This window comes from Solea senegalensis, linkage group LG3, assembly GCF_019176455.1.
Source record: "Solea senegalensis isolate Sse05_10M linkage group LG3, IFAPA_SoseM_1, whole genome shotgun sequence".
Taxonomy (NCBI): domain Eukaryota; kingdom Metazoa; phylum Chordata; class Actinopteri; order Pleuronectiformes; family Soleidae; genus Solea; species Solea senegalensis.
The window spans coordinates 29,149,255-29,173,446 of record NC_058023.1 but is presented as its reverse complement, the minus strand read 5'-3'; the positions used below and the strand labels follow the sequence as shown (position 1 = coordinate 29,173,446).

The 24,192-nt window shown below is 40.1% G+C and overlaps 1 protein-coding gene across 5 annotated transcripts in view; it reads left to right on the top strand.

Moving 5' to 3' along the window:
- LOC122766002 (ninjurin-2-like) overlaps positions 1-23,983 on the top strand; it is a 28,690-nt gene extending 4,707 nt beyond the window's left edge. Inside the window, exons 2-5 of one of the 5 annotated variants that reach the window (XM_044020562.1) lie at positions 20,978-21,114; positions 21,223-21,302; positions 21,463-21,618; positions 22,571-23,258. In XM_044020562.1, coding sequence (XP_043876497.1) covers positions 20,978-21,114; positions 21,223-21,302; positions 21,463-21,617 — 372 coding nt within the window. In that variant the 3' untranslated portion in view covers position 21,618; positions 22,571-23,258. Of the gene's footprint in view, positions 1-20,977; positions 21,115-21,222; positions 21,303-21,462; positions 21,619-21,793; positions 21,977-22,570 lie in introns of those variants that run through there. The other 4 variants (XM_044020559.1, XM_044020563.1, XM_044020561.1 and 1 more) reach the window with 4 other exon arrangements.
- The last annotated feature ends 209 nt before the right edge of the window (positions 23,984-24,192 follow it).

Genomic DNA, 24,192 nt, shown 5'->3' with positions numbered 1-24,192 from the left:
GGCTTCAGCGTCTTTATAAACAGCGCGAGTGAAATTACCGTAATAACCACACGTTGGCTTTGACATGCGACTTCTCTGCATTCAGATACTGTTGGATTTTTTCCGATAGCACAAACCGTCACTTAATTAACGTGTCTGCGATGCGCTTGTGTTAAAGGTGCACTCTTATATGGACACCCTGGGTGTGTGTGTGTGTGTTTATAGATCACATATTAGGCTTTACAAAATGCGTTCTTTTTTTTTACCATGTTCTTGTGTGCTGTTGAGTCAAAGTTATGATTAATTCTATGTAGAAGTGATACTGAAGTGAAAACAACCTTAAAAACAACCTTTTCTCCACTCACTCTAAAACGTCTTTGTCAACATGAAAACACAAAAACACACTGTGAAGTGCTGTCAATTCTTAAAACATGGCGACACATTTATCTTAATGGTGCCCAGCCATCATAAACAAACAAAACAAGGTTTACTTCTCTGCACTATAATGAATGGACTATTATGAAAAAACACAACCAAAAGGACTGCTGTGGATTCCTTTAAAAGCGCTGTGGTTTTCATCCTGCAGTCGTCTGATAACACACGCTCACAGATATCCCAGTGTCAACACATGGGTTGTGTTTAGTGTAACAGGGTATGTGCTTCCATACCATACCATACCATACCATACCATACCATACCATACCGTACCGTACTATACTACACAGCCCTGTGTGAGACACCGATCATTCCACAGTGGAGACGTTTGTTTTGTCCCGTGCACATGTTTGTGGTATCTTGGTGAACAAATCTATAAAGTATATAAAAGAAGCATTGTTCGTAATGCTTAGGTTTACATGCCCGCTTTCCCCCTGTCTTCATATGTCCCTCGTTTTATCCTCTTCTCTTTTTTAAGCTCTGCCTGTTTCTCTTTACATTCCTCTTTTTTCTCCAACCTCCGCCGTCCAGGGGGTAATGTGTGTTTTCTTTTCATTTGCGTTTTTGAATATGAAACAGCTTTGCAGTACTTATGTGTAATGTATGCGTTTGTGTGTGTGTGTGTAAAATAATAGTTTGTATGAGAAGAGCACAGAGCGGTGTCTATGTCTCGTGCTCCAGTAAAATACAGCAGATATAAAACATGAGTGTTGTCATCACAGACACTTGAGTGGGATTTAAAGTCTTACTTTTACTTTTCATCCGTTGAAAACCCCCCCTCTCTAAGCCTGGCATGACAGTGTTTGTCATATAACTGCAGTTTAAATGCAAACAAATGTCAGCTCCATTCAAACCATTGTTTGATGAGTTCACATAATGTTGATTAAGCCTAATCAGCTCTACACGACTCTCTCTCTCTCTCTCTCTCTCTCTCTCTCTCTCTCTCTCTCTCTCTCTCTCTCTCTCTCTCTCTCTCTCTCTCTCTCTCTCTCTCTCTCGCTCGCTCGTCACTACACTGCACACAGGAAGTGTAGAGAAAGCTGTAAACCACAACAATATTGCGGCAGTAAAGCCGCACGGAGAGGCAGCACAAAAACAGAAGAGGGTCAGGGAGATAGAATAAGAATCATAGAATAGTGATAGAATAAGAGGCTGGACAAAGGAGAATATTGAGTACTGAGAATGAAAGAAGATCTCTATCTCACGTTTTAGTATCGGCTCAGCTTGCTTGGAACCTTGCCAGAGCATGTACGAAAAAAAAGAGCGCCAGGTACTATCGCTAATGCCGAGCCGAGTCGTGCTATAACTGTATAGTATTGTGTTTACAGTTTTAAAATGCATTACTATGAAATATTAGGATTAAAAAACTTCAATTCTTACACATTAAATACAATACATTTTATTTTTTAACAACATAGAATACTGGGAACATTAGAAAATATGTTATGTTAACATACATTAAGCCTTGACCTCCTGACCTGCTATCTGTTATTAATACACATAACACGTGTCACACATTGGTTCCTCTATACACTTGACCCAGCCATGAAAAAGAAGAGGAAAATCCCCTTCCCAGTGCTGAGGAACATAGTAACTCACACTTTTATAACTCTCACACACACACATATAGGGCTACAGCTGTACATAAATCACATGTGCACACAGACCTCTAAATCCTACTTCACTACATGTCAATCTTTTAAGACTTCACACTTAGCTCTGCACCTTCAACTCATTAAAGTAACTGTTTTTTTAACACTTCATCAAGATTTATTCAGTTTTGCAGAATGGTTCGGTGCTTATTAATGACACATAATAACAAATGTAACTGCAGAGGTGTGCGCCTGTAACTCCGCTGCTGCTGTTATTGTTGTGTGCTGTACTTGGACAGCAGCCAGATGCATGCAGCGGAATATGCAGCCACACACGTGCGGCCACAAGTCCATGAAAGAATAAACATGTAAAATGTCACAAACATAAACAACGCTCATGAGACTATGAGCGTGGTGGGGCCGGATCATTGTTTGTGCTCAGTGAAGCAAAACTCATCTGTTCCTCTATCTTTCACATGTGTATTTTCTGCCTCCTATGGTTAAGCTCTGTGCATCTGCAGATAAACCAAACTGTTTTAATGTTTGTCACGATATAATAGGTAAAAGCATTTTAATAACTAATACGTTATGAAGATTGATATAGAAAATGGTACAAAGACAAAGTCATTGGCTCTTATTTTGAAAGCCAGAACAAGCCAGAAAGTGGTGGGAAAATAACATGCAGTTAGCTAGTCACTGGTTCACGTCACTTTTGTTTATCATGGAAAAGTGAAAATTCATTTTGGGAGTTGTACATTTGTTTTCAAAAATGTACAATCCCCCTCCCTAAGAATTGTAGTTATCCTCGTCATTATTTGCCAAATGTTCTATTTATTGCTCTGTTTTTGTGCATCATAAATATGTTTTTCTTGTGAAGAAGACATCATTTTATATCAGAACAAGCACTTTTACTTTGAAATTCTGTCTAATATCATCATAAATATCTTACTGTAGTTATCCTCGTCATTATTTGCCAAATTTTCTATTTATTGCTCTGTTTTTGTGCATCATAAATATGTTTTTCTTGTGAAGAAGACATCATTTTATATCAGAACAAGCACTTTTACTTTGAAATTCTGTCTAATATCATCATGAATATCTTACTGTAGTTATCCTCGTCATTATTTGCCAAATTTTCTATTTCTTGCTCTGTTTTTGTGCATCATAAATATGTTTTTATTGTGAAGAAGACATCATTTTATATCAAAACAAGCACTTTTACTTTGAAATTCTGTCTAATATCATCATGAACATCTTATATATTGGCCGCCCGCTACTGAAAAGTTGTGGTTTTTTCCACTTTTTTTCCTCTAGACCGTCCACAAGAGAAGCTCATTGGCCCCTAGGTCATTTGAGTTTGACACCCCTCAGTTAGATAGTTTGAAAAAACCAATTCCCATGATCCCACACTTCATCCCAATGTCACCAAACCACGTCTTTTTGTCATTGTTTTGATTCAAAGCTGCAGAAATCACAAACAAAGAGAGGAATCGGGAGTAAAATCACAGAGAAGGGTGTAAGTGGCAGGGGAAATCAAAAAGAATCTGACCTCCCGTGTTATGTTTTTCAAACGTGTTGCTACGCTGCCTGCGGGGCTGCTGGTCCATGTGTGAGTGGGGTGAATGTGTGTATGAGTGTGTTTATGTTAATTGAAGGGTGATCTAAAGGTAAACACAGTTTGCTGCAGCTCTGTTTTCCTTCCCCTCCAGCAGGAGCGTTCGCTCATCGAATAAGACCGAGCATGTGTGTGTGAAAGAACCCAGGCCTGGATGTTGCCCGTCACTGATGAACGCTGACATTATGTAACGTATATACAGTATATTGGTGAAACGTGTGTCTCGTATGGCTGCATGTAGTGTCGAGGACTCACGTTCTGCAGAGAAAAATCGCCAACATTCTCCCTTTCTCATCATTTACCATGCTGGGAACATCTGAATAAGCTTTAATTAACAAATAATATCAAATAAGTCAGTATGTGTGCTAGTAAAACCAGAATTAACACTATTATCACTTTGAAGACACTATTAAACAGAGTTTATGTAGCTGTCATAAATATTCACCAGCTATTTATTAACAATAATTGGACTAGGGTTTCCTTATACTTTAGAGAACACATGGGCAACATAAGGCCCCAGGGCCGGATCCGGCCCGCAGACTACTTTTATCTGGCCTGCCATTTCCACACCGGTTACCTCAAGTTGCAAATACAGACCAAACATTTCAGTTTTGCACCTTCACGTTGATGGAAAGTAAATAGATATTTAAATAAAAATACTTGAATAAATATTGCAATAATAAAACACAGGAAATGAAATGTATCAGTGAGGTTACACATCACAGCTTTTTGTATAATCTGGAGTTGTGTTATATTTCCCAGATAATTCCCAATCATTAAATCTGATAATTGAAACTGGTCAAAATAACATTAAAAAAACATTAGACATTTAGACATTTCATGCTTTTTCTTAAAGCTCCAGTGTGTAACTTCTGTTTCCAATACACTGTCAGTGCAACCATTCTCTTTCATGTTTCAGAGAAGCAGGGTTGATCCCGTAACCTCAATCTGATCAGCTTCATCAGCTTTGTTTGAACTCATTTGGTTTGAATGTAACAGCAATTGTTTTTTTTACAATATACACGGTACAGCATGGGCCACACGGCGTCACAGTGGTTAGTGCTGAGGCCTTGCAGCAAGTCCCGGGCCTGTGACCTGGTCAGTACATGGACCTTTCTTCATTGAGTTTGCATGTTCTCATTGTGTGTGTGTGTGTGTGTGTGTGTGTGAGAGTGAGAGAGAGAGTGAGTGTTTTCTCTGGCTTCTCCAGTTTCCTTCCACAGTCCAAAAACATGCAGAGGTTAACTGGACACTTTACATTGCCCATAGGTGAGAGTGTGAGACCGTATGGTTGTTTGCCTTTGTGTGTTGGTCCAGGGTGTAACCCGCTTTCCACCCTGTGACAATGGATGGATGGATGGATGGTAACCATTACATTTAATGTGTGTGAGGTCATGTGTGATTGTCGCAGTGTTTGGAGGGAATGTGGCGACGATGGCGATGGTGAGGCTCTGTCTTACTTCATCCAGTCTGTGCAGCTGATGTCGTCTGGTGCCCGCGGTGCTCATGGGACTATTGTTGATTTCAGCACAATGAGGTCACGCCAGAAAGTGAAACAATGACACTCTGTTATTATTATTAATGGTCTTCTGTTTAAAACCACCATGGTCTTAAAGGAACACACACTCTACTTTAAATTAGATAGTGAAAAATAATTGCATATTTATCTACATTTTTCAGTTGTGTGTGTGTGTGTGTGTGTGTGTGGATGTTTTGATATTAAATTATTACGCAGAGAGACTGTGGGAAATCCCAGTCTCTGGTGCTTTTGAGAGAGAAAATTGCATGGCATTTGAAAACATGTGGGCTGTGAAGTTGCTTTAAATATGTCTTTGGGATTTAAGTAGTGGTTAGTCGCAGCACGCTGAAGACTCTCACGGGCCCGGAACGTTAATCTTTTAACGGCATTTTCTTTTTTCTTTTTTTTTTTCTATTGCCAAGAACCTGTTGAGTTCAAATGTTTGTTGTGTTTAAAAGTCTCTCAGGACCAACAGGTAAACACACATAAGCCTCTACAGCGAGTTGTACATGAACATGTCAACTGTGTGTGTGTGTGACGGAGAGAGAGAGAATATATTTGTTTAAGAGGAGTTATGGCTGTTTATTTTCACTGAAGAGGTCAAGGGGGTAGATGCAAATTCCTGACTGACCAAACACACACACACACACACACTTTATGCACACGTACTGTTGAATAAATGAATTAAAATTAATTTAAAATCTTTTTTTTTTTTAAATGGTTTTTATTTTATTTTCCCTGGCTTCTATTCTGGAAACAGTCAAAGACATGATCAATCATCTGTGGCAAATTCAAGTGACTTTTTTTTACCCCCTCTTTACTCCATTTACCATTTTTTGTACAAGACTGAGTAGTTTAGATTACAAAAAATTAAGGTTAGTAGTGATATGATTTTTGCATATTTTGATCAATTGTGTGGGAAATAATTGCCCCTAGGACGAGTTTACTTGCCAACCCGTGTTGTAGAGGCTTATGTGTGTTTATCTGTTGACTCAGAGTCGAAGTCTGAGCAGAAGGGATTCAACATATGGACAGACTTACTCTATCTTAACCCTTAGAACACGGAGCATATTAAAACGTATATACAGAGGCTACAAGAATGTGCAATACAGAGTCTTATGTCCTTTTTTTCAGCACAACCTATAGGTAATCTGATGAAATGATTTTGTTTTCCATGTTCAGGGTCAAAATGAAGACATTTCTTTTAAAATCTTAGCAGAATAAAGTCGTAATCTTTCGAGAATAAAGTCATATTATTATGAGAATAAAGTCATATTATTATAAGAATAAAGTCATAATCTTTCGAGAATAAAATCGTAATATTATGAGAACAAAGTCGTAATCTTTCGAGAATAAAGTCGTAACCTTTCTAGAATAAAGTTGTAATATTATGGGAATATAGTCATAATCTTAAAGTTGTAATCTTTCGAGAAGAAAGTCGTAATATTAGAATAAAGTTGTAATCTTTCGAGAATAAAGTTGTAATCTTTCAAGAATAAAGTTGTAATTTTACGAGAATAAAGTTGTAATATTATGGGAATATAGTTGTAATCTTAAAGTTGTATCTTTCGAGAAGAAAGTCGTAATATTATGGGACTAGAGCTGTAATCTTTCGAGAATAAAGTCGTAACCCTAACCTCAGCAGCCTAACTTTAAAACATGTCTTCACCTTAAAATGGAGTCGTTTTGGGGACTTGAGTTTTGTCTCCATAAGGAAGACAAGTCCCCATGAGGTCCCCATAACATAAGGAATAGCAAATAGACAAACACACATACTGTATACACATGTATTGTTGACATCTACACCTCATCTTGTTGTAAAGGTGGAAGTGGACAGTAGTAACCTGCCGCGTGGTCGGTCATATCTGTCATGTCATGTTGAGCAGCATCAAAGTCGTACGTGACTGCACTCGTAAAAATGCAAAAACTTCAGTACATTTAACATCTCTTATGTCTCCGCTAAGAAATGTCGACAGGAATCGAGATTTTAAAGGATCGCACACTGTGGTTTTGGAACATAGTTTGCACTGACCTAATCCTGCCGTAAATCCTGAGCGAGCAAAAGTTTTAGGGTTTTTTACACCAGTTATTTTACAAATGCATACACACGTGTTCCAAAAAATGTGATTGTAAAATAAACATACCGTACGATCATTAGATCTTAGTTGGCCTAAGACGTTTTCACAGTATTGTATATTGAGGGAGGAAACCCAGGCTCTCAGGAAGCTGGGAGTGTCACTTTAAAATGTCTGTTTGCTAATAAAGACCAGAACATATATATATACTGTATGTATGGATATGAGTTGGTTGGAATGGCCTGTGGGGGTGACAGGATAAGTGATGGTGAATGAAAACCAAAACTTTATTGTTTGACTATTAGATTTGCACGATATGTCGTCTTTGTTCCTGAAGCTGTGTCCATGTGGTAACTATTTACCTAAGCACATTCCTCTCCAAGACAAGGACATGTGTTACTATCGCATGTCTACACTGTTGTTGTTTTTAAATGATGATTTATGTGGCATTGGTCAAGAATATCGTGACTTTTAAGGAATACATGTGGATCGGCTGTGTTTAATAATAATAATCCACTCCTGCGATAGAAAGAGCTCAGGTTTGTGAAGCTGCCTTTCCGACAGATCAATCTGAGATTGCTTTCACTTTTTTGTTTTCCTCACAACACTCCCTCACCAGACTCCACTTCAACTGCATCCAATCACATAGCAGCAACGCGTGGTCGAGGTGAGCTGCCGCACTTTAAACTGACCATCAGAATGGGCCATTTAAGTGACCCTGAATGTGGCATCGCTGTCAGAGCCAGACCAGCTGGTTCTGAGTATTTCAGAAACTGTTGCTCTAGATAGAACCATGTCTGGGGTTTACAGAAAATGGTCCAAAAAAGAGAAAAATACCCAGAGGCCAACCAGCAGTGCATGAATTGCCTTGTTGACCCAGACGCCCAGGCTGGTTAGAAAAGACCGAAAATCAACAATACCTCAAATATCCACATGTTGCTGTGAGCTCCACTGGCTACCACATGAAATTCAAATCACTGACGCTAGCCTACGAAGTGCTCCATGGGTCTGCTCCCACCTATTTAAATGCTCTCATAAAGGCTTATGTTACCCCTCAACTACTCCATTCATCAAAGGATTGTCAATACAGACTCTTCCACGTTGGTGGAATGGGGTGAAGTCTGCCATCTCTGATTGCCTTGTTTTTAATGTCATCATGCTGCTGCCCTCTTGGCCAGGTCTCCCTTCCAAAAGAGAGCTTTATTTAACCCGTTTAAATAAAGTTAAATAAAAAAACAAAACAAATTTAGGGGCAGTGCTCCTGTCTCAGGCTGAGGAGTGCCCTTATGATGGTCTGCTCAGCCACGAACTTTATATAGGTATTGTGACAGATAGATACAAAGCAGCAGCATTGGTGGAATTCTGGACACAGAAAAGGTGTGTGTGTGTGTGTGTGTGTCGTAATAAAAGCCAGGAAGTGCTCAGAAGGAATGTCCTGCAGTGTCACACATGGCCAAAGCCCGGAGGCTCGTATGCCTGAAGGACATTTAAACTGGGAAAAAAAAGAAAGATTTAAATCCAAAAGAGTGCTGTACAGCTAAATAAACACACACTCACACTATTCTTATCGTGTTTGTTTTAGATACGGTCACAGTTAGTGTAAGATCTCATTTTTTGCGACTCCAACTTGTCATTGAAATGGGCTGTAATTACACCAAACCACAGACATTGTTAGGACTGGTTTTTAATCACAAGCTTCTCACCGAGCTTCTTTGGTGAATTACAGGATTAAGATAATACAACCTAACCGTAATGAGTTTGGAGCTGGTCATGACACGCTAATGATTTTTGTTCTCACACTCCGAGAACACAAGAGATGATGAGGAACATTACAGTTTCACATCAGCGGTGGTGTTTTTGGCTGGTATGATGTTGTTTTTTTAAACGGGTTATTCCCCATCCCTGCGTGGATTTACGACCCTCTCTCTTTAAACTGATCGTTTTTAAAGAAGAAATGATTCATGAAATAAATGACGTTGACTGTGGTTTTCATGATTAAAGAAGTGAGGATCACTTCAAACGTTCATGCTAATTGCCGAATTGCGCCATTTCTTATGCAACACGGGCAAAATGGTAGAGATACAGAAGGAATTAACATGTCCCACTGATGTGATTAAGTCGATAAAATCACTCCCAGAATCCAATTAAACTCAGTCCCAGAGTTTAAAATATAAATAAATTAAAACATGCAATTAAATGTTTCTTCTGAGCAGTGGTTATATTTTAAAAGTGTGATTTGGTCTCTGCATTCAAATTTCCTGCTGTCACTGGAACTACTTGGAAGGAGAGTAGAGATATAGAAGCGTAATTCATTTCCACAGAATATTAAAACTTAACTCTAACCTGCTCCAGCTGTGGCTGCACCCTCAGTAATCAATCAAATAAATCAGAGACAGAACATAAATCTGTCTGTGGTAGCGTTTATATATTTCCACACCTGTGGTGTACAACACGTCTGACATTCAATATGACAGTTTATTGTATTGTAATAAATAAGCAGATATTCCTGTTTTTGTGTACGATCCATCACACTTTGACTTCCTTCTTTTTGTCGTTGACTCTATTTCTGATTTTCTCTTTCTGTGGTTGCTTCTAAAATAGGTACTTTCTCAGACTTTTGTTAGTCACTGATGCACACGTGTGTATATAATACGCCTTTATGGTTGTGGCATTTTGTGATTAAAAACACTCCATCATCTCACAGGTTGTCTTGAGTTCACAGGAATGTGAAAGTTGAAGTTTAAGTTAAATTTAACTGGTTAGTTGCGCAACAATGCTGCACTTTTAACCTCTCGTATGTTTACATATTAGCCTCACGCCTTGGTCATTATGGCAGAAAAGCAGAACTGCTGCTTTTCTGGTAAAACCACTAGGACATTTTTTAGATTAACTGGAATCTTAGGCCGCTCTAAAAATATTCAGAGTATTTTGTGTGTGCGCGCAAAATCTCACGGTGTAGTCATTAGTTTATGGGGCAGTTTCCCTCTGCAGCCCGGGTGGTTGTCAATGTTTTGAGAAGGCATTCCTTCAATTGGAAGGTTTGACAGCATCTCCCGCAGGAGCGAACATCCACACCACTGACGAGTCCTTGAGCACCTTTCTGTTCAACTTTGACCTCCTAAAACCAAGCGTTGTTTTACACAACAAAAATAATTGCTATTTATTCAAGAACAAAAACTAAAAAGCCACTCTTTTGCCTCAGTGAGTATATAAGTCTTTTTAATGACGGGTGCAACGCCACAAAGAAACATGAGGAATTCCAGCAATTGCTGCCGTCGATGTCGTCACAAAGGCTCTCTGACATCAGTCGGTCACTTTCCAAACATGCCCTCCCTGTAGTAAAAGCTCATGGCAAACATTGGACAATGTCTGGTGTATTTTTACAGCTTCCACAAATCAGGAGGCGACCAAGGTCTTTCCACATGACTGAGGTCTTTCTTCAATATTGTTCTTCATATGTTTGTATTTGCAGGATTTACGGTTTGGTGTTTCTCACTTACAAGGTGAGGCTGAAGTAAACAAGAAGATCAAAGTCATCTTTTTGTAAGAAAACGTGGTTTAAAAAAATGAAAACATAATTTAATTGCGACCCTTTTCCCCTAAAACAAACCATTTATTGCATTCCTGCTCATCCATAAAGAGGAATTGTATTTTTATTCTTGCCAAAATCATAATTTCTTTTCATTGCCCAACCCATTTACTCTTTTTGAGATTGGTGCATCTTCCATTTGCTCAAGTCATGTTTTTGTATTTTCAGTCATCAGTAGATTATTTCCTGTTTTATTTTGGTATTCATTTTGTTTCAGTTTCCTGTGCCCTGCTTATATGACCCCACCTTTATTGGTTGCACCTGTCCGTAGTTATGATTCTTCTTCTTTTCTCATGTGAGATCCTCGGTGTCAGTTTCCTGACACCACCTTTGCCTACTGATTTTGAGCTGTGGCGCACTGATCTTGGATTTTCCTCTCATCGTTATACCAAGGGCTGGATCAACCTTGAATAATGTTGTGGTACCAACCAAACTTTGGGGTGTGTCTCAAACTTCATTACTTCTGTGGTATCAACTGAACTTGTTGTGATTGGCTGTCTCGAGCCATGCAGGAAGTTATAACCAACATTTCCCACAAGTGTTGTGTTTTGAGAGGCTTTTTTGGACTCCACCCTCTCCTTCAAATCCCACATCAGCAACATCACCAGGACATCATTCTTCCTCGCTCACTCTCACTGCAGAAATACTCATCCAAACTTTCCTAACCTCCAGGCTCAACTACAGTACTGACCTCCAAAAACTGCAATACGTAAGAAATGCAGTTGCTTGGTTACTCCTCACCCCTGTGCTCCAACAGCTCCATCACCTACAAAGCCCTCAACAACCTTTCCTTCTACACCGCCGTTCCTCCACCCACCGTCTCCGATCTGCTAACTCCAACCTCTTGACCAGAACCAAGCACTGAACCTTGGGAGTTCCCTTCCACAACACATCAAGAACGTGCACCGTCTAAACGCGCGTGGACAGTGCATGCCCTAACTGAATTTCCACCCCGCCAGTAGGTGGAGTATTAAGCCCTGCTCACCAAGCAGAAATAATATCTTGACAACAGAAGAAGTAGTTGTCAAAGATAGTCATCCGAGCCTCGACCTGGCGACTCTCGAACCGGTTGACACCCTGACTCCCCTGCACGATGGGGACTCTCACACCAGATGTGTCCGAGGGAGCTGTAGCGTTGTTCTCTTCTCCTGTGGTAGGAATGTGTCCTATTCCTAGCGTTCAGACTTGTACCGCCACCCGATGGTGAAGTGGTATACCGTGATATGCGACGCACACGGAATTATACCAGGGCCTTAAGAAGATCTAAGATTGAAACGGATGTAGTAAAATTGGAATCAAAGACAGTCATGTTCAGGCATTGACGTCGAAGTCATCAATCGATTTATAATCAATAGCCAGCCCTAATTATACCTGAGTCTGCTTTTTGATCTCACACTTAGAGTGAATTATTTACAGTTGCCTTTGACACAGGAGCTGTAATACAGATACGTCCAAGTTGCTTCTTTATGCACTTAATTTCACACTTGATTTAACTGGAAGGAAATAGAAGACAGAAAGTGCAAGTGATCACATCAATCAAAAGTTAATTTAATGAGTTTAGTAAGCATAATGCTTGCATAAACATGTTTTAGTGGTTTGAGCCACAGTATGAACTTATATCGTGCACACAATCGGTACAAAGGTTCAGGTTAGTGTCAAGAGGAAAAGGAAATTATCTTTATTGTCATATCATTATATAACCGAAAATATACAACACAATTGTGAGGGCAGATGGAGGCTTGGTCCTCCTGGTCTCCTGTGTGTGTGTGTGTGTGTGTGTGTGTGTGTGTGTGCGCTCTGAATCGGTGAGGTAACTGTGGCTGCACATGCTCATCATTCCTGCTTGTTGGCATTGAACACAAGTGAAGTCACCGTTTCAGAGAAAGCAGTCAGATGATTTCTGTTTACGTGTGTGTGTGTTGTGATGTTGCCATGAGAGCCTTTAGTGTCTTTATGAGCAAATTATACATTGTTGGTATGTGACACACATACACACACACGCACGCACACTAAAACTAAACAAACACTCTAAACAGGTCTATAACTAGTCAATACCTAACCCTAACCTGACCACATACATTAACTAAATTAACTAACTGTCAGTCTACTGGTCTATTTCTCAATTTTTCCTGAATGTATGTCTCTCAAGGACGGGACACTGGGCCCGTAAGTCAGTCATAGGAGTTTCCTGCAGGGCTGGAAGCAGCAACTGTCTCATGCGTCAGTCAGTGATGTGAGAAACTGCTTCACCATGGGATCCTGATCAGTCTGACATGAGATCACTGCTGCTCTCTCTCTCTCTCTCTCTCTACTCCCAGATGTGGGATAAAAGTCTCCCACTCTTTCCTCTCCTCAAATGCAGCAGGTGTATTCCAGTTGCTGTGAATACCTTCACTCTGTGTCTCCGCGTGTCATGTGTCCTTGCGAGGCACGGCGCGGCTCTGTGTGTGGGCGACGGTCTACTCGACTCACCACTGAGGAGGTGAGAGGTCAAAGGGGAAAGGTCGCCGAGGTTTTGTGGGTTGTTGACTTTGCCCCTACCCTATCTCTTACACACAGAGACAGACAGACACACACACAGGTTCAGATGCAAGTGAGTTGAAACATTGTGTGAGGGAACTTAACCATTTAATATTTCTTTTTTATGTAAAAACAAATAATTCACCCATGTCTACATTCAATTTAAATCCCATACAATCTAATCCAATCCAACTTTATTTATAAAGCTTATTTAAAACAACAGAGTTGCATAAAACCTGTAAAATGGACATAAAAAACCTACAATAAAACAACACAAACATGCAAACACCCACAAAATTAGTAAAACAACATAGTTCAACTCACGCAGTGGCAAAACTGCGCCGGTCTTGGGAGCGAGAGGGGCAAAGATATAGGAGGGATGTACTGTTCATTTCCTGTCTTCCATTATAGGAAACAACTTCTACCCCCTATTTCTAACCTAAACCTCAATTATAACACAGACACAAATCAACTTTTAATTCTCACAAAGCCCTTTAAATGTTTGAAGGCCTGCCAAAATGTCCTCACAAGGTCAAAAAAGTCCTTACAAAGACAGGTTTCAATCAATAAAAGTCTCCAGTCGTAATGATCTGTGAAACACTAATGACTTCCTGTGTTAGTGGCGCGTCAACCAAATGCTACTCCCTCACCATCAGGACAAAAATAGAACAAATAAAAATGAAACTGTCATTTAATATTGTGAGTATTTTTGGACACTGTAAGAAAAATACATTAGAAACAGATGTTGTTGAGGGACTTCCATCAAAGGACTTCATTAACGCACTCAAATTCCGACTGCTAAGGCTTGAGCGGGATAAGGCTGCGTGTGTTGACGAGCGCTCTAAGTGGACGTAAGAGGAAAGATTTATGTGACTGTAAAGAGAGAGGAAGTGAGGAGTAAGAGCAGGAAGGAGAGCATCAAAAAGGATGAAGAGCTCGCATCCGTCGTGTTAAAATTACACGTGCGTTCACTCAGCTGAGTCGAGGCGGACGCAGCAGGAAACAGGTTTGTTGGAGATAACTTCACTTCAGCGCATGAAAACACACACACACACGCACACACACACACACGCTCACATTTTTTAAAAGTTGTTTTCTCACACTGGTTTGGCTAATTGCAGGCCGGTCAGTGCGATGAGAGCTGAAAATGGGGCAAAGGTCAAGAGTCACTTTGCTCTAAAGTTACTACACGTGTGTGAAAATGGTGTGTTCTCATGTGTGTGTGTGCACATGTGCAGAGCTAACATCCCGCCGTCCAATTTTTTTACCAAAAGTCCAAAAGTTTACCTAATGAGTTTTTTGGCTCTCGTTGAGTTTTTCTTGTGTGCATGTGCAGAATTTTGCCGTTTGTTTCGAACATAGTAAGTCTATTCAGTGACATTCGCACGACCGTCATTAACACACTTACGTATACAAACAAATGCCCAGTATGTCACGTGTCGACTTCAGCTCAGACAAACAGGAAATGTCACAAAGTCATTGTGAACAATCTAATGGGTCAAAGCTTTGGAAATGTACCTGTTACTTTTCGGTTTTAAGTATTATTCACAAATGAGTAATCATGTCCTAAAACTTAAAAAAAGGTAACTTTTTAACTGTGGTTGTATGAGGTACAGACACACCCCCCTGTCCAACCTGTGCAGACCATCTTTTTGTTGTTGTTGTCTTTTTCAATTAGAAGCTGCTGGTTTTCTGCTGCCTCTTTTGGGAAGATTTTATCATTTAAGTAAATCCAAACAATGAACGTCAAAAGCCGAAATCACAAAATAACACATTCAAACTAAATGATGGACACGACCCCTGTGTGCCGTGATGTAAAATTGTTGGTTTTCTCTGTGGAATTTTGTTGCAGGGAGTGACTACTTAAGGCTCTTAAGTAGGATTTAAGTAGGCCTAGATTTTTATTGATGAGCCTTTCGTTAAGCTGTATTTGACAACACCTGTGGTTGCTGTTGGTAACAGCAGGTAGGTGTGTACCATGAATGCAATAATCTGAGAAAGCAGTAACTGCAGACACTGTTCTGCTGCTCGTGAGCCAGCAGGAGAGAAGAAAATACATATATCGCTGCTCCTTCTCTCTCCCTCATTTCTGCTGACTCCTCTTCCTCATGTCACTATCTGCTTCTCTTCATCTGCTTTTGTGCTTTGGTCCCACTCCCTTGAACTAAGTGCAGAGTTACATAAGCAAACAGAAAGACGATGCCTTCGGGCGGCGAGAGTCGTGGAAAAATGCAGAGGAGAAAAGGAAAAAAAAAATGAATAGGAAAGCACAGACAGACAGAAAGATGGAGTTAAAATAAGGTATTCACTTAAGAAAACCACAGCTCCACACCTAGTTGGGCTCCTACTCCTATTGGCTATTATAGTGGCCAATAGGAGTCCAGGGGAGGAGCACTTCCTGTGAGGCCGAGGGGGGCCTCGTGTGTGTGTGTGTGTGGGTGTGTGTGCGTGTGTGTGTGTGTGTGTGTGTGCGTGTGTGTGTGCGCGCGTGTGCGCGCGCGTGTGCGCGCGTGCGCGCAGTCAAAAATGTAAAAAGTATAGTTTTTCTTTGGTTATTTCTTTTACAACATGTACAGGTGCATTGTGTGTGTGTGTGTGCGCTGTCGGTCAGGGAATTTCTAAAATGGTTGTTTTATGAGGTCTCAGGATTTGTCTTGGTGGGGTATGTTATGTAAGCATACATTCAACGGCACATGTGGGGAGGTGGAGTTCAGTCCTGTGCGGGGTTACTATGTTTTCAGTCATGCATGAACCACATGGAAAACCTGGCTACGTTGGTCCAGAGTTAATGTAAATATACCAGTGGTTATTATTATTATTATTATTATTATTATTAATAATAATAATAAAAAACTGTAACTCTATAATTCAATATGTAGAATAAATGCACACACACACACACACACAATGTTTCACAGTAGCCATTTAAAGGTAGTAAGTGAAAGTAAACACTCAGCTGTAATGTGTTATTCATAATGTGATAAATGTTCTTACCTGTGAGGTTTTTAAAGTTGCTTGATGACATTTGTCTCAGTATCATCACATCCCATGAGACTGAAACACATTAAAAGCATATTTGCACATTTTTGGCAGGCTCAGCAATTTTCATTCTTATAGTATGTGTACATTTGGACTCAACAATTGTTAACATCTGGATACTTACGTAAGAGCTGAGGGTGGGGATACGTTTATATGCTAGGTTCACAAATTGCTGCAGAGTATCAGTCCACAGAGAGAGACACTTAGGCCTGGATAATATCCTGTTCTTAAAAACACACACTCCTATATCCATAGAATGTGTCTGTCTGTCTGTCTACCCTACCTTCCTACCAACCTACCTATTACATATTACCTACCTACAGTACAATCTATCTACTTATTATCTACTTACCTACTCACTATCTTACCTACTTACATACTATCATGCAGATGTTTTCTCAACAAGTTTTTATAAAATGAATGTATAAAAAATAACTGCTCTATTTCAGAACTTGTGCAAGTTTTGGGCAGTATTACACACTTGTAATGGAGAACTGATGCCAGGGGCCACATAAAAAATAATATATATATATATTTATGTGTGTATATAAATGATAGAAATAAATCAATAATAATGTCTTTCAAATGGGACCCTTGCCTTACATCACCTGGGGTTTATCGGTGCATGTCCGTGTTTGTGGTCATGGAGCTGCTCCGTCACCGTCTGGTTGTAATTCACAGCTTCTGAGAGTAAAAACATATAAACTGTACTGACCTCCTGCAGCCTACAGCTGTGAAGAAACATCTATGGCTTCACCTGTTTGTCCAATGAAACAAAGGCAGACACAATCATTTATTCAGTTAAAAAAAAGAATCCAGAATTTTGTGCAAAAAGGGATGTGAGTACATTTAGATGTAGACAAAAAGTAGCTCATTAAGTTGTATGAGAGATTCCAGTGTTTTGGTTGTGTATGTGTGTGTCTGTGTGTGTCTGTGTGTGTCTGTGTGTGTGTGTTTTGGCAGCATTCCCAAGCCTGATGTAGATAAAATGTGAGCACTAGAGTCCCCAAAGGTGAAATAATGGCGTTGAGCCATAATGTACAGAATGTAAACATAGTTTTTCCTCTCCCTGTGTCTCCATATCTGAAGCAGTCAGTCGCTGTCTTTCCTAATCTGTCTAAGTTTCTTCTCTTTTTAAGAAAAAACAATCCTCTGGCTCTATCTCTTGCACATGCTCAGAAAAACAAACCAGAGGCTGCTGTACATATGTCCACGGTGTTTTGACAGTCTTGAAGTTTTTGGAATTGCTTCATACTCCCTTGAAGATTAACACAGTCTGGAACATAATGTACTATTACATACAGGAGGGGGGGTGGGGTGTGGGGTTGAAATCAAGTTTTCCAGAACAAAATCAACATCGTGTGTGCGCTAGTTTGATGCCGCCAGAAGAGGTAAATCCTTGGTCACCAAAATTTGATTTCAAATGACCAAGTTGTGACTGCCAAACATCTGGATAAACTGCAAGGTGCAAGCATATTCCAAAAATACCAACAAAAAAACATACCTTTTATGCATCTTTTAATTTGGCTGTGGCACTTAGAGTCCAAAAGCTACAGCTGAAAATGTCAACGTCAACATCTTATTCCAGAAACCCTGGCCTGGCTGTGATAAGCCACAGACCTCATATATGAACACAGTTTTTTGTTACCAGTGTGCACTGACTCAGAAAACGGTGTGCCACAGGGAAGTGGTTGGAAAACACACTGGCTTGGCTGTACAGTGGATTCTGGATGCTAGTGGTTACCAAAGAAATGTCTCCTATTCACAAGGGCTGTCGAGGAAGCAAGTGACAACATAGTGCAGGGTCAGCGTAAAAACATTTCAATACGTCCAAAAAAGTTTCTTGATCTGAACACAGGCAGACCACAATATGGGCTGATCTGATTCCCAATCCTGGTCCTTTGGGACCCCTCTCCTGCATGTTTTAGATCAGGGTTTCTCAATCCTGGTCCTGGGGACCCCCTGCCTGTTTTTAGATGTTTACTTGTCCGTCATGAGAGAGGGATCCAACCTCTGTGGCTGTTTGTAAGTTCCTGTAAAAAGTTTTTTTTGTGGAGTTTTTCCTGACTCGATGCGAGGGTCTAAGGACAGACAGTGTCACTTGCTGTACAGACTGTAAAGGCCTTGGGTTAGCACTCTTGCCTTTGCAGCAAGAAGACCCGGGTTCTAGACCCAGTTGGAACAAGGGCCTTTCTGCATGGAGTTTGCATGTTCTCCCCATATCTGTGTGGGTTTTCTCTGGGTTCTCCAGTTTCCTCCTACAGTCTAAAAACATGCAATATGGGTAAATTGGACACTCTAAATTGATCATAGGTGTGAGAGTGGATGCTTGTTGAACTGTCCAGGGATTGGCACAGGAGGATAAAGCAGTAAATGGATGGATGGATGAATTCCTCACTCCACCACACCTGATTTAAATAAATGGCTCGTTATCAGGCTTGTGCAGTGCTTTGCTGACGAGCTGACCATTTGAAACAGGTGTGCTGGAGCCGGGAAACCTCTCCAACACACCTGATTCAAACGCTCAGCTCATCAGCAAAGCACTGCACAAGCCTGATAACGACCCATTTATTTAAATCAGGAGCTTTGTCGCTTTTTCTTCTGTGAAGAAAAGACAATGAGCATGGAAGAGAGAAGAGTTCAAAGAAGTAATCCCTCTCACTCTGAGCTCATATGTCAGGGTTTTTTTTCAAAGTCACATCAATTATCAGATCAAATCACAGATATTCCGCCCTCAGAACAGGTTATACAAATAAAAAAAAACTAAAAAAACATTGTTCATCCTCATCCTCTAGGAAGACACAGTGAAAGCTTCTTCTGATGTGATGTCATTTCTAAAACTGAACATTACACATAAATCAGTTTTATGGCGTGACTGTAGTCTGTGGTTGATTGTTGAGGCCGCTTTATTTGGAGACTGCTTCAGTTTAAAAAAAAGAAAGAAAAACAAAGTGATGAGGACTGAATTTGATGTGCAGTTTTTATCTTCTAAAACCACAAGAGGGCGTTAAAAAGCATAGAGATGTAAATGTCAGCAGTCTGTCAGTAAAACTGTTGTTGATTATGTTTATTTTTTACATGTTTTACACAGTAAAGTCATGGCACAGTGCATTTGGTGTAAAAATATGTCGTAAAAATGTCAAGAATCAAATCTCTCTGTTGCTCTTGAAATCATATTCACATGTAGTTCTAGTGTGCGACCTCTTTTTATGAGAACAATTGAAACCAGACACTGTTACAATTGTATGATATTATAGCACGCAAGCAACTTTTGCTTTCAAATCTCTGCTTTTGTGCGTCTTAAAGAAAAAACACACTGCACTGATTTGAACGGCACTAACACAGCTTGCATTAAAATGATGCATTTGTGGAAAAACACTGAATACTTTCATCTATAGCTCAGCGTTAACACATACAACATGTGCCCTCAGTGCAACTGAGAGTTCACGCACCAAAGCAGCACAATAATTGGATCTCTAAATTTTGGCTCCTGACATGTGCTATGAGTCATACATACATGCATGCATGGGGTCTTATGTAATGATGTTTAATGTTTCTGTCTGTGTGTGTGTGTGCAGACAGACAGACAGAAACATTATTGTGTATGTATTTTGTTGCTTGTGTCTTAGGCAACAATAAGAGTTATACTAATCCTACATCACCGTCAGATTAAATCACTATAAAGACTTTCACTCTGTTCGTATTTAATGCTAAGTACTAAATCTTTTTGGGGGGGATAAGTATTGTAAAATTATTTGTAAACTTGTTACATTATAAGTCTTTTTTTTTTCCTGGCAGTAGCCTGTGTGATATATATGGTCTTCGCTGCCCTCTTCAGGTCAATTTGTATAATTTCATCAGTGTAAAATTGGGACAAAACATGGCAAAAAAAGAATTTTTCTTTCAAAGTATTTCCTTGTAATCTCATGTTTTTCTTTTGTTTTTTTTATCTTGAAAATGACATTTAAACATCTCTGTGAGACTCAAACAACCCTGGGGGCCAAAAGAAATCTATTTTCTTAGGGGAAAAGCAACTGTTCAAGAGTGGTGTTTGTTTCTCTGTTGACATGGACTGATATATAGTTTATAATATAAATGTTTTTGCAATGAGAAATACAGAAATGATTTGTTATAACTTGACATTAAGTGGTGGGCCACATTCAAATGCGAGTTTGAGACCTGTGCAAACTAAAATAAAGCAAAATGGGGCTCTAAATCCACTGAGGGTGCTGAGGGTAAAAGCTTAAAGGGTGGGAAGGATCATTAATCCACAATGCCACAACCTCCAGGTAGCCATGCACGCATTTATTAATTTTAGACTGGACTAGACTGGTAATGATCTTTATGTTGTTGTCACTCAGTCTTCGCTCAGCACGGCACGGGAGAGAATTACGACTATTGTTATTCATTTAGTTCACTTTTTATTCTTGTGTGTTTTTAACTGGTATTTTGATTTATGTTTCACATATTATTTCTTACTGTCTGCGTTAATGCCGTGTGTCTGTAATGCTTTTATTTTGGTCACCTGTGGGTTGTTGTAAAGGGCTATATAGAAGTATATAGAAGTAAAGTGCATTTACATTACATTCATCTATTGCTCCTCCTGTTCTTCAGGGAGGTCCAGCCTCAAACCTGAACATGAACCTGTACGCCACCAAGAAGACAGCAGCCGAGGGCATGTTGGACATCGCTCTGTTCCTGGCAAACATCACTCACATGAAGACCGTCATCGAACAGGGAGCTGGATACAGGTGTGACTCGGGGAGACGAGGGATTCTGTAACATTTAAATGTGACTTCAAATCAGTTTTTTAATGATGATGAGTGAATGAAGTGTGTGTTTTCTGTCATTGTCCTCAGGTACTACGCTGCTGTCCTGACGCTCATCTCCTTCTCCCTGGGTCTGCAGATAGTGGCTGGAGTCTTGATCATAATCATCGGTAAGCGCTATCAAACCAGTCAGTTCACAGATCTCCCTCTTCAGAAAGCCACCGTCCACGTTTTAATCCGTCACATTAACACACTAATTCACACATTCTTTGTATCTTGTCGTTGTACTTTTGTGTGTGTGTGTGTGTGTGCGTGTGTGTGTTGTTGCAGCACGGAAAGACCTCAACGACGAGGCCAACCACAGACGCCTGGACAGTCAGAACAACTTCCTCACCATCCTCATCTTCCTCATCTTTGTGACCAACATCTTCATCTCTGTCATGGGGATGGAGAGAACGGGCCTCTTTCCCAGGATGCATTTCTGATGTACAGAACACACACACACACACACACACAGAAAGAGAAAGAGGAGTGTGACTTACTGCTCTACTTACTGAACTAACCTGCCACAGTATTAGTCTACTCTGATATCTTAAATGTCATTTATTCAGTGTGAATGGAAGCTAAATGACCAACTAGACCTCTGTGTGTGTGTGTGTAGCTCGTCTGGAACTGACCCTCCTCCCCTCTTGTCAGCGATGTTTAAACTTCCTGAACAACCTGGTCACAGGCGTCATCTTCCTCACCCTCATCACCAACATCATCAAAGCCGCGTTTGGCACGCAGCGCAGCTGCCTGCTGCAGTGGCTGTTTCAGCGTTTCATTCTATGAGACGCGGTCACAAGTTAGTATCTTACTAGTAATTTTACTCGTTTACTCGTGGTGCGTTCAAACGTTTGCTTTGGAGCTAAATGTAAGAGAAAGTGCAAACAAGTTATGACTGAATCGTCTTGAGGGAATGCTTTAAGATGATTTGACATGCTTTTCTTGCCAAGAGCAGAGTGTAAAGTCTGTATAATAGCTTGGCATAAAAACTACAAGACTGCTTTATTTTATCTAACGATAACAAAGTCTGCCGAGCCTCTCGTCGAATTGTGATTGTGTTCAAAGAGAAAAACAAAACACTCCATAGGCCACTTGATGTCCAATTGATTGCCACTGTTTTCTGCAGGTGACTTGACTGTCAAACACATATTTCTGTGTTTGCGCTCACTTGGTCTAAAGTATGTGTTTCCAAAATTCAGCATTTAATTGTTAAACAGAAATGAACCAGAGACTCATCATGAGTCACCATGTCACACAAACTGGACAGAGGCTGGAGGGTGTGTGACTGTGGAGTGTGAGCGAATTTGCTGCTTGTGAGGACTGTACCATTGTTTGAATGGGGTGTGTGTGTGTGTTTAAAATCTTTGTGTTTGTGTGTGTGTGTGTGTGGTAGCCCGCAGGGACCTGAACGTGGTGTCCAATCAGAAACGACTCGACTACCTGAACAACCTTGCTACAGGCGTCATCTTTGTCGTCACGGTGGTTAACTTCTTCGTCAGCTTCTTCGGATCGAAGAGGACCGGCTTCTTCCGCTGGCTGCTGGCTCGACTCCACTTCTGACACACACACATACACACACACACATTCACACAATTCTTGTGCTTAAAATAGTTTGTGCACTTGCAATTTGTAAAGAAAGGTGAAAAAAACCCAACATTAAATTGTATATATATTATTCATTCATTCAATGAACGGTGTTGAGCATTTGAATCATGCTTTCATGCTGTAATCCTACTAAAATTCATTTTAACCAACTGAACATCTATTTACAGTGATTGTACATTTGCCCAGTTGTGTGTGTTCTACTGTAGTTGCATATCTATCTTTGCCAGTCACAGAAAGTGTGAGATGGACATATAGTAAATGTGTGTTTGAGATGTGTGTGTTTGTGTGGTGTTACCCATGTTGTGGGGACCTGAACACAGTCACACTGGTTAATATTGAGCTACTGCCCTCTGAAGTCACGGAGACACCACTGTCTGTGTGTCTGTGTGTCTGTGTGTGTGTCACAGGACGCCGGGACCTGAATAACTCTGGTCTGCAGATGCGTCTGGACTATCTGAACAACGTAAAGACCATTATAGTCTTCATCACCACTGGCCTCAACTTCTTCATCAGCACGTTTGGCATGCAGCGCACAGGATACTTCCCATGGCTAATGATGCGCTTTCACTGATCCACACACACACACACACTGTTCATTACTTACCCATTTGACACGTGGCATCACAACACTGATAGTTAATGATGAGGTTCTTTCCCAGTTTAGAAGAAAGGTGAAGGCCAGTCACATACATACATGTTGCATTACCTGCTCTTGACCAGAGGGTGGCACCATAATTTAACCAATATTCTGGTCTGTAATAGAGGAAACCTCAAGGACTTGACATCATCATCATGGAACTACATTTTCATAGCTACTTTAAAAATGCATCTCACATATACTGTAGTTTAATATTAGACAAAAACATAAATATTCTATTAAGTTCTGGGGTTTTTTAAGGATGTGGGATGAGCCAAATTTGCTGTTGACATCACTGATCCTTTACCTTTTCCCCCTCATCTAATGCTTAATAAACACATAAAATAATATTCATCAGTTATTTGTTTGCGTTTTGAAAAAAAGAAAGTGAAATATTTGACACTTGGAATACTTACAAATATGTTCTCTCATGTTTGGATGACTTTTTGAAAACTTAAATGTCAGAAACCACAATTCACGATTTTGTTTAATATAACTTCATTGTGAGATTCAAACCTGTAAGTGTTTGCTATAAATTATGCAACTTTCTTCTTCCTAATAAAACAGTTTCAAATAAATTAGTTTCTGTTTTTTTTTTTTTTTCCTGTAAACTACGCAAAACATTTGAACCTCCCATCATATCTCATGTCTCAAGAGACTGGTGGGAATTAATGATCCAATAATATATAGGAGGAAAAGTTCTCAGGATTCTTTAGTCAGAGGAATAAAAATAATCAAAAGAAGCCCCTGGCTGCTACACTCACCAGTAAATG